The sequence below is a fragment of the Epinephelus moara genome, chromosome 19 (genome assembly GCF_006386435.1).
Source record: "Epinephelus moara isolate mb chromosome 19, YSFRI_EMoa_1.0, whole genome shotgun sequence".
Taxonomy (NCBI): domain Eukaryota; kingdom Metazoa; phylum Chordata; class Actinopteri; order Perciformes; family Serranidae; genus Epinephelus; species Epinephelus moara.
Window position 1 is genome coordinate 25,599,461 of NC_065524.1, and position 16,624 is coordinate 25,616,084.

A 16,624-nucleotide genomic window follows, 5' to 3' on the forward strand; every position below is an offset into this window, starting at 1 on the left:
TTTGGTATGACTAAGTCATGGTATGGTATGCTGTACATAATCATGGAAACTATCAGTGTATCATTCTGTCTGTCCCACGTTTTTCTACTCACTGACTTGGTCAATCTACTGTACTTTCAATAAAGCAATCGTACTATCAAATTCACAAACACTCTGTCTGAATACATTGCTCTTCTTAATGGGTTCAGTTGACTATTTAATCTGCAATTTACTATGACCTGTATCCCAAACACACACCATGTGAAACTCTACATGGGCAACTGTGCACTCAATGGGTATGGACTAGTTAATAATATTATTATTAATCACTGCTTAGCCTGTTGGGGGTTGCGTGGGGCTGGAGCCTATCCCAGCTGACATTGCACAGGGCTGACACATAGAGACAGGCAACCATTCATGCTCACATTCAGACCTACGGCCATTGTAGAGTCACCAAGTAACCTGCATGTCTTTGGACTGTGGGAGGAAGCCAGGGTATCCAGAGAAAACCCATGCTGACACGGGGAGAACATGCAAACTCTGCAATAAAATAAACTTCGGTGAAAAAATATGTTCAAGACATGTAATTACACTCCTCGGTTGCTCCAGCATGACTGTATGAAGATGATCAAGTAGCATGGAGATGGTTCAAAAGAGATTCCAGGCTATGAAGATAAAAAGCACCATGAAAGAAAACTGCTGCTATTCATGATAGATTACAAAAAATGATCCCATCAATTCTGCATTACTAGAAAATACATACCCATGTTTCCAACTATTTAGAAGTGTTACAGCACATGCCTCAGATTAAAAGCTGGAGGTATTTAAGTCACTGATCATCACCTTGCTTCATTCAGTGTTTATATCAGCATAACCACCGGGTCATGAGTAGTGACAGGAGTGAAATATACCTCAATGTTTTTACTGTTTTAGTTGAGTAACTGGGTGATTCATCATCATGACAGTGTAAACTTACTGTACTTTACTGTGCTTTTTAATGCTACCCTACTTTGGGTGCATGGGGAGAAACAATGACTTGAATATTCAGCACTTTTTTCAGCGCTGTACCATATCTAGACGTTTATTTATAGTTTTGCCTTTACTCTTTCTGTCCTTTTGTCCGCATGCATGTCTACCTACTCCCGAGAAAATGTATGTGTCTTTTCAAAGAAGCTTTGGGGGGGACATCTGTGGAAAGTACTGGTTTGAGTAATCACAGGAAAGAGTAAAAGTGGGAGCAAACAGCCTCAGTTTTATTTTATCTATGGTTTTTTTTCTCTTTGCTGCGTCAGTACGGCAACTGCAGAGCTGTTGAGAGCCTCTGACTCCATTAATAACTTGTGCAGTGGGGACCTGTTATGCAAGGCCTGAAACCTGAGAGCCAGTCACCTGTTCCGCTACCTGAGCCTGGGCTCTGGGGACGGATGGAGGAGAGAAGAAGGGTAGACAGCCTGACTGAGCTGCCTGCCGGAGGACTTAACTCATATGGACTCAAGGCCTAGGGTGCTGCTGCAAGCTCCAGAGATCCCTGTTGGGTGTTTTTTAACCAGCATAACCAACCCACAGGCATGTGTGGAGACTGAATTAAGTGTGTCCACCAGAGCTGTTAAAGTTCTACCAAGGACACAGGATCACGTTCTCTAGCTTGGCAGAGCATATTCAGCTCTTAACGCTCAGACGGCTAACATAAGCTCACAGGGTTATTTGTATAAACATATTGACTCAGTTGATGAGCTGTGCTTTGCTCCTTGATCCCCTGTCAGCTGAGAGGAGTTTCCAGCAGGGCTTGAGAAAAGACCACAGAAAGCTGTCGGCTACCTGATGACTGGCTGGGTGCAGCAGAGTCTGCACTGTGGCCTCTGCTGAAAGAAGTGGATATATCTGCTCCAAAGAGAGAAGTGACAGCTGATGTCCTGGCCCTGACACTCTGCTTTATCAGGTAAGAGGGCTCCACAATATGTGCTGTAAAGGCTGGGTGGTAGATTTTAGAATTATGCTTCTATTTTTTCTCTGTAACAAGTCTGTTTTTAACAGCAATTATTTCAAACTTGTCTTAAAAATTATAATAAATGTCAGGGTAAGACGTAAGGACACTAAGTGCATTTAAGTCAGAGCTATAAAAACAAATCATATGTTTTAGATACTATGTCCACAATCAATATAATCTACCAAAACCGAGCAGACTTTTCAGCTGTTGCAGATAATTCACACAGTTGCAAATGTTTAAAACACTCATGGTTTGTTTTTGCTGTCTCAGGTGACCATAAATGTTCAGTATCAAATTCAAAAAACTCTTGGGGCCACTAGTATGTTTTCCTACTGCGAATTCACACAGATTATGGCCCATGTGACCACATTCCAGTGACCCACTGTCAGGACTATTACAGCACGCTTGACTCAGTCTGACAAATTGCTCTAATACAGAAACCAGTGTGTAACTGCTGCAGGTAACAACAAGGAGCAGGTACAGTACGTCATCTGTACTATCCGTGATTCACTGACCAATAACACACGTGTGTTAAGAAAGTAATGTGCATCAACAGCATACATATGTCTCCTACGAGAAGCAATTTCAAGTCGGTAGGTTTCTTTGTAGGTAAAATGGACACCATGCAGAGGAATAAATCGTGCACAAAAAGTAAAAAAAAAAAAAAAAAAGTGAGGATTATAAGAGTAGTCCATGACAAGAATAACCTCAGCTAACACCAGCACGTATGACACATCTGAATACCCGCGTTTTGTCCCAGCGCTCCCTCAATGAGCCGCATTTCTGCACTGGCTGTGCTGATGGCTTTATCTCTCATATACCCCACAGCTCTGCAAAGCCTGTCTGCTTCCTAACCAGCTGTAGGTCCCATGGCCTCCCTGTCTGTTCCTGGCACTGTCAGGAGCACAAAGGTTCACTCAATCACTGGATTCTGTGCATGCAACAATAAGCATATGGTCACATTAGCCAAGTACGAACCCTGTTTGCTCTCTGCGTGCTGTCACTGCGTCTCTCTCACAAGCACACACTCTGTTTCTATTTTCCTCTCCGACATGTCTTGCATATTTTTCTCCGTCTCTCACAGACTCTTTGTTTGCTGTATAAGGTTTACTTTCCAAGAAACAGGCTGGCTATAGTCTATATTTTTATGTCAACAAGATGAAAACCAACAATGTGTCTGTCTCTCAATGCTTGCCCAACTTTGTCTGTGTCTCTCAGCCTGAAGACATTTTTTTCTGCCAAAGACATAAATCTTTTTTTAAAAAAAATGCTCACAAATACATAATTTCAGTTTTTAAAAAAGTTTCAGTTATTTTCTAAAACAGTAGGGCACTGTAGATTTTAGTAAATATATCCCTGACAAGCGTGAATAGTGCATTTATTGTGTTTTAGTCATGTATGCTAACCAGCAAATACATGTAAGTCTACTGACTTACATGTATTTATGGCAGCAGGAAGGTTTATGTGGGATTGACTCAATAAACTGTAGCTCCCACATCCATTCTGATGAAGGAACATGTGTATCAAGCTTTAGCCACACAGGCAATATTTGTAATTTGGATTATTTCATGTTTGACTTTAGTCTTTTCATGACAATAAAAAAACATTTTGAATATCATTATTATTATTATCTATTATGCCTTTCCTTATTGTCTGTCATATACATAATGTTGCAATATGGGACATTTATAAACATGGCAAAAGTTTCAAATAATGAGGTAAAAATATGTAAAAGCGATCCCTGCGAGCAAAAACATGAGGCTTCAGATCATTCTGAATGCTCTGTTTCCAACATATTTTTCTGCTTTTAAGACAAGCTGATGCTGGCTTGTGATGTATTTCTTTATATGGTCATTTGCTACAGGCATGCTACTGCAAATGTTTGCATTACATAGCCTTCACTGCTACATGTAGCTACATGCTAACATCAGAGGAACATGCAATCTTGTTTGCCAGTGTTTTTAATTTCTCCCTGATTTCAGGTCATATTCTGCTGGGACATGCTGGTAGTGAATATTTAAGATTTATAAGATTTCATTGGTAAATTTTCACAATAGAAACTACCACTATACTCCGTTTTCCAGCTGCAAGTACACTGCTACATGTAGCTACATGCTAACATCAGAGAAACATGCAATCTTGCTTGCTGATGTTGTTAATTTCTCCCCAATTTCAGGTCATATTCTGCTGGGACATGCTGGTAGTGAAGATTTAAGATTTAGAAGATTTTACTGGTAAATTTTCACGATAGAAACTACCACTATACTCCATTTTCCAGCTGCAAGTACACTGCTACATGTAGCTACATCATACATGCTAACATCAGAGAAACATGCTCCTGGATCCCGATGTTGTTCATCTCTCCCCGATTTCGGATTGTTGAAAGCTCCACAATAATCCAATGCTATCATTCCCCCAACTGCAATGATGGAGCAGGGAAACAGTGAGCCTAGAAATGGAAGACCAATCAGAGCAGACTGGGCTTTTTCAGGAGATGGGCTTAAAGAGACAGATGATAAGGTGATAAAATGAAGCGCTTCATACAGACGATGAATACAGGCGTTCCAGTGCAGGCAGTTTGAGGAAAATAAAATGGTTTCCAGTAAATAAAATAAAAAATAATAATAATATAAAATACAAGTATTAACCTTAACAAATGAGCATGATAAGTCTCATTTAACAACGTATATTGTTTATTCGTGCACTCTTTATCATGTTACCACGACTTAAACATTTTTTTAAAAGGTGAGTTAAAAAGTTGGTAGAGAAAACGGGAGTGAATTTGTATTCCTACACATACGATACTATAACATGCCTTTTTTAATGAGGTGTTGGGCTACTACAGCTTCAATACTACTACACATAGATTTGACAAGTCTGCAGCAGTCTACCAGAAGGATCAACACCATTCTTCAAAAGATATTCCTTCATTACAACAAAGGCATTGTCTAGAGCTGTTTCCCAAATGCCTTGAGTTAGGTTGAGATCCGGTGACTGTGAAGGCCATACAGCAGCATAATTGTCATCATTTTCATACGACTAAACAATACAGCGAGCCCTTTTTCCCCATATGAAAGCATTTGCATTTGTTATGTTTCCCTGCTCATTTATTCAGGTTTGTCCTTCATAGAACAATATGGAAAAACCTACACACTCATACAGTCTATGCACATATATACATGCACAATTACCTATATACGCAGGAGTATCCATCTGCATTTCTCTCACACTCTCACACTCACACAGTGTTCACACCAGCTGTTTGATGTTAAAGAATATCCCTCTCTAGTTAAAAGACTTGTGTCACCCTCTGCCTCCATTGTTTCACTGCTCATTCTAGTTATTTCGTTTAATTCCCCATTTTAAGCCATATGTCCTTCAGGCTCCTTTCCTCCCGCACAAACAAACTCCTAACCAACCCTCTTTTGTTGAGTGCAACATTAGAAAAATGTTATTCCCCCAATTACACTTGCTGGCTGGGCAAAAATAAATCAAAGGAAAAATGGGGTGAAACTGTGAATGTATAAACTTCTATTTCAGTGTTGTTGTTTGCGCCAGCATTCCCATCCCATGTGACTCACCTCAAAGTGGAACACACAGGGTAAACATAATTACTTCCCTTGTATTATATGAACTGTCCCATTCATGCAAACATATTAACAGGCAACCGACATGACTTCAATTTGCGGGGTCTCACCGTGACATTGTGTAACACAGAATGGATGCTCTGCATGCTTGACAGGTTTGTTTAGAGTAAATTATGCCTCCATTTGTTACAATCTCAGTTTTATTAACTGTTAGGGCTACACTGGGCTTTAAACCAGCTGAATTGAGAGCAGTGCACTTGGTGTATCATGATTAAAAAACTGAATTACACTCAGTGGTGAATAAAATGAGTCGATAAGCCCCTTCCTATGCCTTCTGAAACAATAGGCCTAAACATTTAAGCTATTGTTTGGTGTTAAGGAATAATCAAAAATGTGCCAGGCAAGCAAAGGCAGATAACTATGTTAAGAGAATCGTCATCAGCTGAGCTGAGCAGCAGAGAGCCAGAGAAAGAGAGAGATTGATTTTTCTTTTCAGTGCTGATGGGTGGGAATGAACATGGCTCTAAGCACGGAATAAATGATGGAAAGATAAAGTGAAGTGAATAATGCAATATTGAAGTATTACCAGAAAGACTTTTTTCAGTGACAGGATAGCTGTACTTTTGTGATGAGTAGGTAAGTCTGATAATTGTGTTTCAAGTTGCCTTTGAAGTGGACTTCCCTTTTATGTCATGTGGTGTGTGCAGCCTAGTTAAAATCAGAAGCTGCAGTGATCTAATGTACAATAAATTCCCTTCTCTGCTTTGAACCAACAGATGAGAAAATAGAAGACAGCTGGTCGATGTCAGTGGGTTTCCACAGTCAGAGATTCCCAAGTTTATCGACACCTAACATCAATGAGGTAAACAGTGCTGGGTGTACCTGTCTGTTTACCCAATGTCTTATGACCTGGAAAGTTACTTAACACTGTTTCTGCAAATACACTGCTGCACTGTCATTGTGTACCTACGCTGTTTGTTACTTGAAGATGCAAATGGTGTTTGCCTGAAGGAAGAAAACATACAGTGAAATAAAAATCAAATTTTTATGTTTTCTGGGAAAGCTTGTTCAGTAGATTTTAAAATGATTGTTATTGTGGATGTCTGAGCCAGAGCAATATGACAGTCATCACTGTCAACCAAAAACACATAGGCTATTCTGTGCACACCCCATATGGAGTGACATTAACGAGGCATTGACAAACTAGAATAACCACCTTGCAGTCAAGTTGCAGTTACAGTTTCTATTCATGTCTGTAAAAACATGGATGCTTAACACAGTCGACCAGCCCTTTCTCATTCCGAAGTTATTGAATACCGTATGATACGCGGCCGGGTGGAATCAATATGTAAAGCAGCCAGACGTAACCATTTGCATTGTTATGATATACCATGGAACAGTGGGAATGGCACCTTTTGTAGTGATATGGTAAGCCACTGATGGCAAGTTCTGCCTTTTACATGCATTGTCTATTTTCAGAATACGCTTACATTTTCACATGAAATGTAAAATTTGTATACAGGCAAAAAGAATAGGATTTGACTTTACAATCTTACGGGAAGCAAACACCAGCCTCCCGGGTGAAAGTTGGTGGTTGTTGTACCTATCCACCACCCCTCCTACCAGCCCTACTGGGACTTCCGCCACCTTAACTTTCATTGTTGTACCACTGCGTTTTCCCCTGATGCCGCAGGGTGCCATTAAACAATAATGATGACCGGCTATGTATGCCGACGTCAGAGCACTGCTTTTTTCGTTGGTGTCTGACCCCAAAAGTCACCTACCAATGGCCGGATTTCAACGACTTTGGAGTGAGTGCGGGTTGAATATTAGGAGCTGCAAAGTCCTTATAGTGTTCTTATATGTGTCCAACAAAGCCTGGACTTTCACACGGGAGGCTAGTGTTTATTTCAGGAATACTAACCAAGATGGGGTTTTTTAAACCAAACCATGTACTTTTGTTGACGTCCTAGTGTTGTTAGCATGTCCTGGAATGGCAATAGCAGAAGCAGAGGGATACCTAGTGAATAATATGCAGATGTAAAAGTCCACTGACAAAGCGGCAACATGCAACAGTTTGGGATGAAAACGTGTTGAATGAAAACAGTTTCAAGGTGGGCACCCAAAATTAGTGCCACCAATTCAGTATCTGACCAAATGTCTCTCCTTTTGTTCCTGAGCTATGGCAATATGTTGAGCAATGGCCATAAAAGTGTTTTTGCAAAATACTATGATGTCACAATGATGCTGATCTTTGATCTTTTGGATAAAAAAATGTCATCACTTCATCATTTTACTCTGTAGACATGATTGGTATATGAATTCTTGAGCTTTGGCCAAAAACATGTATTGTGAGGTCACAGTGACTTTCACCTTTTACCTTTGATCACCAAATTCTCATCTGTTCATTCTGGAGTCCAAGTGGACGTTTGTGCCAAATTTGAAGAAATTTCCTCAAGGTGTTTCAAGATATAACACCTGGAAGAATGTGACAGACAAGGTCACAGTGACCTTGACCTTTCACTTATCATTTTAACACTGAGTGAATGGATGTTTGTGCCAAAATTTGGGAAATTCCCTCCTGCATTCTTCAGATATCACATTAAGGAGAATGGGACGAACAACTAGAAAACATAATGACTCCAGCCACAATTATTGCTGGCGCAGAGGCATAAAAATGTTTATAAAGCATGCACATTATAAGTTGCACACTTGCTTTAGTAGGTCTAAGTCGGATACACATCTTACTAAAGCATCCGCATGCTTTAAGTCAGTTGTTTCATGCGCACTTCCATAAGACACACACACACACACGTTAGCAACGACAACACCATTCCCCTGCCCCATGGCACTTCAGTACTAAGGTAACTGAGGTTTAATGAAGTAAAAGAAGGTCTCACAAAACAGCACCCTTTCTCAGATTATATTCCACATCATAATGGACTTCATTTATATAACACATTTCTTTACAAGGTTAAAAAATGCTTTACAGAAAAAAAGACAGACAAAAAAAAAAGATAAAATAAAATATGAACAACAGAGGGCTCATAAAAACATCAAAACAGGAGGATGAATTCAAGTTTAAAAAATATATAAAAATAGCCAGTGAGGGATGATAAAACCCAGCAGCATATTAAATACCCATAAATACTTTCATGTACAAGAAAGTTCTAACAAGGGATTTAAAAGATGCTAATGATGTAGCCTGTGTGAACTCAGTTTGCAGGGTGTTTGGGGGGGTCTAATAGCAAAAGCCCAGATCATGTTTGGTCACAAGCCGAGATCTAGGAAAAACTACAATAGCAGAGATTCATTCAGTTAAAATCACTTTTACCACCTTAGATAAAAACAGTCATTTATAAATTGGTCAGTAATTACTGATCCAGATTAGGGTGTTTTGGTAGCAGTTGAATAATTACATGCTTAGAAACATTTGTAAAGATGCCAGAAGTCGGAGAACTGGTGATAATTAATAAAATAAAAGGACCAACAGTGAGAAATACCTCTTTTAAAACTTTGTTGGGATACTGTCTAAAACACAGACAGAGGATGTCATATGAGAAACAGATTTACTGAGTGCTGAAATGTTGAGGTGAAAGAAACAAGATCATTGTTGAATGTGGGTAGATGTTGGGGATCAGGTGAAATTCGACACTGAATGCTCCCTATCTTCTGAATAAAGTGAGCAGAAAAATGTCTCTGTCCAATCATTACCACGTACAAGATCTGAATTGGTTGGTCCATTGAGAGCAGAGCCCATTACTTTAAATAGGACTTTGGGGTTATGGTTATTGGATATTAGATATTCCGTCTAAAATATATGCTGATCTTGCCTCTTTCACTGCTCCCTGTTAGTTTGCTGTATATTCTTTGAGAGCGTTGTGGAAAAACTGCAGACTTTATCTACTTCCATTTGCATTCCAATTTTCTGCACGGTTGTTTCAGGCATCACGTGTGATCATTTGGCCAAAGCAGGGTGTTTGACTAGCTCTCTGATTTTCATTGGAGGAATGTGGTTAAGAATGGGAAGACAGTAAGTGTTGTAAGAGGTTAATTGTTACTGTTTATCTAGAGATTCGGATAGATAGATAGATAGATAGATAGATAGATAGATAGATAGATAGATAGATAGATAGATAGATAAGCAGGAAGTGAGGGTTTGTAGCTTCATTATTCGTGACATCTTGGGTACCTCAGTGTGGTACTAGGTTTCATCATTATTATTATTGGTCATTGTCATCTTGTTTTTTTGGAGCTAGTGACCATGTTTAGTAGCCTGGAAATCCAGACTCAAATCTGGAGAGATTTTGAGTCTGGCCCTCACCGATACACCCTTCCTACCCAAGAGGCGGCACTAACTGAGGCATATTAAATGCTGCCGCACGCAATTGGATAGCAGAGCAAAAAACAAGGTGACGTATTCATTGCACTAAGCCCCATTGGTTTGCCGACGAGTGGGGCTAACTGATATGCTTTTGCCATATCCCGTCGGTAAAACGGCAAAAATGTTCTTCCTGGAAGCAAAGGCTTCCAGGGCAGTCTTCCAGGGCAGTCTTCTGTTCCTCTCTCAAGGAAAAAGATAAGTGTAGTTGGTTTAGCGTTTCTTCCAAAGCTAAATTGAATGGACGTGGTCCTTCGGCAGCTGCCATCTTGGCTGTTTACTTTTCGACTCCTACAGCTATCCTCATCATGTCCTCATCAAGTTACACCCGCCCAGAGCGCCTCTGTCAGATAGACTGATCTGACTGGGCCGATGGTGATTCACTGGGCTCTGCTCGTCGGGGCCAGATCCCCGTGCAGAGCAAATCTGAATTTGCTAGGGGCGGGGCATCTGGATTTCCAGGTTACATGTGAGAGGTTGGAGATGTGGAGGAGCGAGGGGTGGATCTGACTTACAGACTGTAGTGACGCCTTGCAGGCCGCCTGTCGCTTAAGTGGCCAGGGCCTTGAATATGCGTAACTTTAAGCCTTAATAAAATATAAACGGGTGAAGAATATAAAAATTCATCCCCTGTACAGTTGTCATGAATGTTGAAATTAGCCATAGAGATGAAAACCATTTTTTGTAGGTTGTAAACATGTTTATTTGTGCTGTAAAAAAAATCAGTTAAACATGGGGGTCGATGGGGATTGACCCGAGTCGGTCTCAAGTGGTCATTCAAGGAACTGACGTTTCTGGCATTTCCACAGTGGCTTCATTTTTCAGCCCTGGATGCTGCAGCTTGGTCAGAGTAGAGGTGGAAATTAAAGTGTTTTTTTCCAGCTTATCTCAATACTGAAAAACAGAAACTGACCTATAATATGAGGATTTCTTCTGAAATTTGCTTGGGTATGGGGACAGCATCTCTAGCACTAAAGCATGTGTGCCCTTGAGTAAAGCATGCATGTGAAAATGAAGCCTGCAGATTGGACACACTTGCGTTGCAAGTGCTGCTGGCAGATCTGAACAGATGTTTTGAGAAGTCGTGGAGGAGTGTGCATATTTATGCTTATCTTCTGTCTATATTGACTCTTTGATATATAATGTATTCATATTTATTCAGGGTGGCATAGTGATGCAGTGGTTAGCACTGTCACCTTACAGGTCCCTGGTTCGTACAGCACCTGTGGTGGGGGAGCCCTTCTGTGCAGAGTTTGCATGTTCTTGCCGTGTCAGTGTGGGTTTGCTCTAGATATTCTGGCTTCCGTCCAGAGACATGCAGGTTAGAATAACTGGTAACTCTAAACTGGCTGTAGATGTGAAAGTGAGCATGAAAGGTTGTCTGTCTCCATGTGTCAGCCCTGTGATAGTGTGGCGACCTGACCAGGGTGTAATGTGCCTCGCATCCAATGTCAGCTGGGATAGGCTCCAGCCTCCCATGACCCTCAACAGGATACATGGTTAAAGAAAATGAACACTTAATGACATTGTTCACATTCTGTCTCCACTGGTTATCTGCTAACTGCATCCCGTTGTCCCTGCTGTGACAATAAAGTTAAATCTGATCTGAACGCCATGCATTTTTAAAACACCTGAGATTCCAACTGAATTAGAGACCGTTTTCCAACTATATTATTCAAAAAAATATAATTTCCTCAATTTCAATAGCTTGTTATTCTACTCTGATGTATGCCTGCTGTTTAAAATCATTCATGATCTCACACCGTCAACTCTTAGAGGATGCCTGGCCTATCTCATCAGTGGCAGTGGGACCAGAGCATCAGTGACCGGGTACAGAAAGACAGCTTTTGGTCAATATGCCTTCCCTGTTAGTGAGTAGTGAGGAAGTGGAATTCCATACCCACAATCATTAGAGACTCAGAAAGCATTACAGTGATTACAACCAACCTTAAGCTCTGGCTAAAGTCAGCACAATAGTGTCATCTCCAGTGATTGCTCTGTAATTATCACATTCATCATACTGATTTTATTCCTCACGCTGATGGACTTTTATGCATTGTGCTGTCTTATGTGGTGTATCTGCTGTTCTGTTGCTGATGTTTTTATGCCTACCTGCTCAGGGACAACAGATGCAAATTAGCTGATAGCTAACTCTGGTGCAATTACTTTTAATTGCGTGCTGTCCCTGTAAAAATAAACAAACAAACAAACAAACAAAAAGTGTACTTAAAGCAGCTGTGTGCTTTACTAAAGCATGCATGCGACTTATACAGTGCACACTCGCTTTTTAAAAACTGCATCCATGTCACCTCCTTCACTCCATGTCTGAATATGTCACACAATACTGTCTCCTCCATAATTATATGTTGTTTGATCTCTGATATAATGAGGTGATGTCTTCAGATTTCCATTACCACGGTTAACAATAACACTCAAACAAGAGACAAAATTATTCATTAAGCAAAATTATATTTGTGTAAAACTCTCCTGACATTTGGGTCTTGGGAATGTGAGCCAACACAAGAGCTGTTTGAGGAAGATTTGTAATTGTTTGCCCTTCAAACAGAGAGAAAGAAAAATGTTCACCGGTGAGGTATCTTGGGTACAAAAGCAGCAGGATAGAAGGTATAACTCCAGAATACTCTATAGCCGACAATGTGAACAGAGTTTGCTGGATTTTTTAAACTGATTTTTAAAAAAAATAGAAATATTGAGAGAGACTGGTAGTGTTTTTGTTTTTGTTTTTTCAAAAGACAAATCTTGATTGTTCATTTTAAATGTCATGGCTAATTTGTCCCCAAGTGCTGCCCATCAAGTTACACATTGTCATAGCAACAGAAATAGATCAAGAAACAAGTCGGGCAGAAAATAAGTCCCTCCAACCACATCACAGCAGTTAATATCTTTTGAATTTGTCGTCTTTCTTGGTTTAATTTGACTTACACAGTCTCTCAGTTTGCAGAGGAGTAAATTGCGCACTTTGGGCACAACTCTGATATGAAGCTCTCTTTTTCCTTTTCTCTCTCTTTTCGCAGGCCTCAAGTAAGGATGTCACTGCTTCACTGCACAGGAATGTCCTGTCATGGGGTGTGTGGCGGGGGCAAGAGGAGAAGGAGAGTGTGTCTCTTAGAGCAATAACACACTCTGCCTCCGCTCAGACTGCAGATAGCCGATCTTACAGGGGAGTTTCCAACCTGTCCAGGGTTGCGAGTGTCCCAGATGTGGTGGAACGGTGGCCAAAGTCAACATTTTCCTCCATCACCATCGCAGCCCAGAGGATTTTGCCGTCACCACAGGACCCCGTGTATCCATCTTCTCCAGCACAGCCTGTGACGGCATCAACTCCACTGAAACTACCGGAAAGTTTTGAAGGAAGAGCCTCATCCATACCCACGAGCACAATGAGAGTGTCAAACTCCCAAACGGACGTGTGCAGACAGAATCTTTCTGTCTTGAAGCCAAATGAGTTCAGACAGGCCTTCTCACCAGCTGATGGATTGGCAGTGAGAGATCAAGGGAAGAGGAAAGTACAACTTGTACAACGCAGACTGAACTGCACAGAGAGCAACAGAAAGCTGGACAGGATAGGTGGCTCGTTAATGAACCTGTCCTCACAGCCTTCCTTCCGGTCTTGTATCCATCTTGAGGTGCCACTGAGGTCCACTAGCTCTGTTTTGTTTTTGGACAAGTCACTTTCCATTTCCCTTGTGGAACTAGAGGAAAGAAGAGCAGGTCAACCCCCTTTGTACAGGTCTACCTTGTCTGTTCGCCTCGGTGTCTCATCCTGCCTCAGATCCTCCACAGATAACAAAGCAAGCAAAATAAATGAGGGTTACGGGAGACCCAGAGCAGCCATGTTGGGGCGAAACAAGCGCAGTGGCCGAGAGAGTGGTTCGGATCAGTGCAGCAGAAGCCCTCTATCAAAGCACAGGGGCCACAAGGTCGAGCAAATAGCACCCGCTCATGGTGTTAACAGCAAGGCTGATGATTCAGGCACACAGTGCCACAGCACTACTTTGGGATTATTGTCATTCAGAGGGCCAAGCCCCTCAAACACAAAGGCTGGCAGGCAGAAGGGGAATGCAGATGAGGCAGCCTTCCCTATCCGTAGCAATTTCAGGCACAGGCAGCACACTTCCAATATTGGCCCAGGTATGAATTTTATCCCCTTGCTTCAAAAGTGAGAATCTAAAGTACCTTTTGCGATTGATCTGTGTATTCCTTTCAGTGGCCCGTATATTCTTAAGCTATTTTAGATAAGATCACATTTCCAAGGTGTAACAGCAAGCTGAATGCGGTGCCAAGGTGGTCTTAGAGGCTGGAAAGTCTTTTTTTTTTTTTTTCAATCTGCCTCTCTTTTGATTTATACCTCATGCATTGTTAATAGACCACACCCACCCACCACACTGCTCCTACTGTACATTCATATTGTTTAAGATAAATCCCAACTGGTACACACACAATCAGCCCGACTGCAGATATAAATAAAGAACAAACACTTTCATTTATCCTCCCCTGACTTCCAACACTTCAATATAAAAATCTTAAATAATGAACTGCTGTATATATTAAGAGTGGGCTGACTAGACTGAATTTGCATGATTTTAAACAGTCTTTCTCCAGGTCTCTTGGTACAGAAGTGAGGATAGGATCGAGGTTATATGAGGGCTGTATTAAGAACTATAATTTGGTTTATGCCACTGTGGAGCTTCCGGTTTAATTGTTGTGGCAGACTGTCTTCGGGGTGATATAAATGGGAAGTAACACATGATACTAGTCCCAAAGCAACAGAATTCGATGTTACACTGCAGGTTTGGGCCTCTAAGAGGTAGCTGATTAATTCATTTATGCCATTTTAGCAGAGTAGTTCAACATTTTGGGAAATATGCTTATTTGCTTTCTTCCTGAGTTAGATGAGGACGTCGACATTACTCTCATGTCTGCATGCTAAGTATGAAGCTGCAGCCAGCAGCTGTTACCTTGCCTTAGCTTAGTTGAGGCCGAGAGGCTGTCTGTAAATAGTGTGTTGGTCACAGGGAAACAGAGATCTGTGTGGGTACATGAGACCCTTAAAAAGAGGGTGGATCATGGGGTGTACCACCAGTTGGTCCAGGAGCTTCTCTTCCATGATGGCTGTTTTAAGGCATATTTTAGGATGACTCTGGGGCAGTTTGACAACCTGCTGACTATCGTTGGGACGTATAGTAGCGGTATCCAGCAACCACTACCACCAGTTTCTCCTCTATTGTTTACCAACTGTAAACTTGTGACCACCACAGAAGGCCCGCCTCTCAGATCATCCACTTGTACAATGGGGAAAAAGATGACTAAAAAAGAAATGACGTGGGGCGTTTTTCCACTCTGAGTTGAAGTCTTTTCAATTCCAGGAGTTCAGAGTGCTCGGGCAAAAATGTGAGGCACATAAAGCACAGAAACGCAAAGCACATCGTAACGCAAAAAAAACAGAGCTTGATTCTTATTAAAAACAATTACAAAGCTGCCTATAGGTGCTGAAACGCGTTCTGTGCGATCAGGGCCTTAAGTTGGGGACTATCTGACTTAGCTTCGGCTGGTTGCCTGGAAATCTCACACAAGAAAGGACTGCACCTGACTAAGATAGTCTGGCTGTTTCCCCTGTTTACATTCTTTAAGCTAGGCTAAGCTAAAGGCTGCTGGCTGTAGCTTCGTATTTAATGGATAGACATGAGAAAGGTATCAATTATTGCATCCACAAGAAAATATATAATAAAAGTAAACGTAATAGTATATTCAAAAATAGTACTATCCAAATTGTCAAAACCATTTCTTTAATATCAGGGTTTAGAAACCTAATCACCAGAATAAATGTTGCCATTTTACATTTCTGCAAACTACGTATAGGTTACATTTGCACATTATTATGTATGGGATACATTTAAACTTCATTTCAATAATGCTGTGGATAAGGTGTGGTTAGCTTGGGCACACAAACTACTTGGCAATGGATAGGAAAAGATCATGTTTTGGCTTTAAATATTTGGTTTTGGTGGCCCCATTGGATAGGCAGCGATGTCTCATTAAAAAATCCTTTTTAATGACACTGTTGCTGATGGAAGCACAGCATTGACACGGCAAAAAACAACTTCTTTTCATGGCACTATCCCAGCAGGAAACACAGTGACAGGTTACTAAAAAAAACACCTATGTTTGGTGGCTAGAAAGCCAGTTCTGTTGTTTGTTGGTCTTGAACAGTGATCTGCAGCTTGGCAGTTGTCTCAGTGTCACACCATCTATCTTGACCTACACATCCCAAAGACAAAGTCAGCTTATATCTTTAGAAACACTGATATGATACATCTGAAACATACAAATTCAATGTTTCTGTAGTTGGCCAAAACATACAATGGCAATATTTTCTTCTAGCAACTGTGCAGGTTTACTGTAGCAGCACAGGTAAGCTGAATTAATTAATATTGATAAGTACAGTAAATCTACTGTACCTTATGTACACTGAGTAGACTCATACTGTGCCGGCATTCGCAGCCACAATGACAAAAGAAAAAAAAAGTGATGTCACTGCCTGAAGCAGTTTTACCTGCCTGCCTCCCCTGTTACTTTGGCTGTCTCAAGAAAAACAACTGCAACACGACACTTTTTAATAATTAAAGCCCTCTCTACACTCATTATTTATTTTCTGCATCATCCCATACC

The 16,624-nt window shown here is 40.9% G+C and overlaps 1 protein-coding gene across 7 annotated transcripts in view; it reads left to right on the forward strand.

The window, feature by feature from the left end:
- LOC126406830 (uncharacterized) overlaps window positions 1–16,624 on the forward strand; it is a 182,727-nt gene that overhangs the window by 151,968 nt on the left and 14,135 nt on the right. For 4 of the 7 annotated variants that reach the window (XR_007571744.1, XM_050071345.1, XM_050071349.1 and 1 more), the window contains exons 2-4: window positions 1,743–1,918; window positions 6,330–6,415; window positions 12,970–14,086. Coding sequence is in view for 6 of the 7 variants with exons in the window: in XM_050071345.1 (XP_049927302.1) it covers window positions 6,356–6,415; window positions 12,970–14,086 (1,177 nt within the window). In the remaining variant the exon portion in view is untranslated. Of the gene's footprint in view, window positions 1–1,742; window positions 1,919–2,794; window positions 2,878–4,142; window positions 4,201–6,329; window positions 6,416–12,969; window positions 14,087–16,624 lie in introns of all 7 variants that reach the window. The other 3 variants (XM_050071347.1, XM_050071348.1, XM_050071346.1) reach the window with 3 other exon arrangements.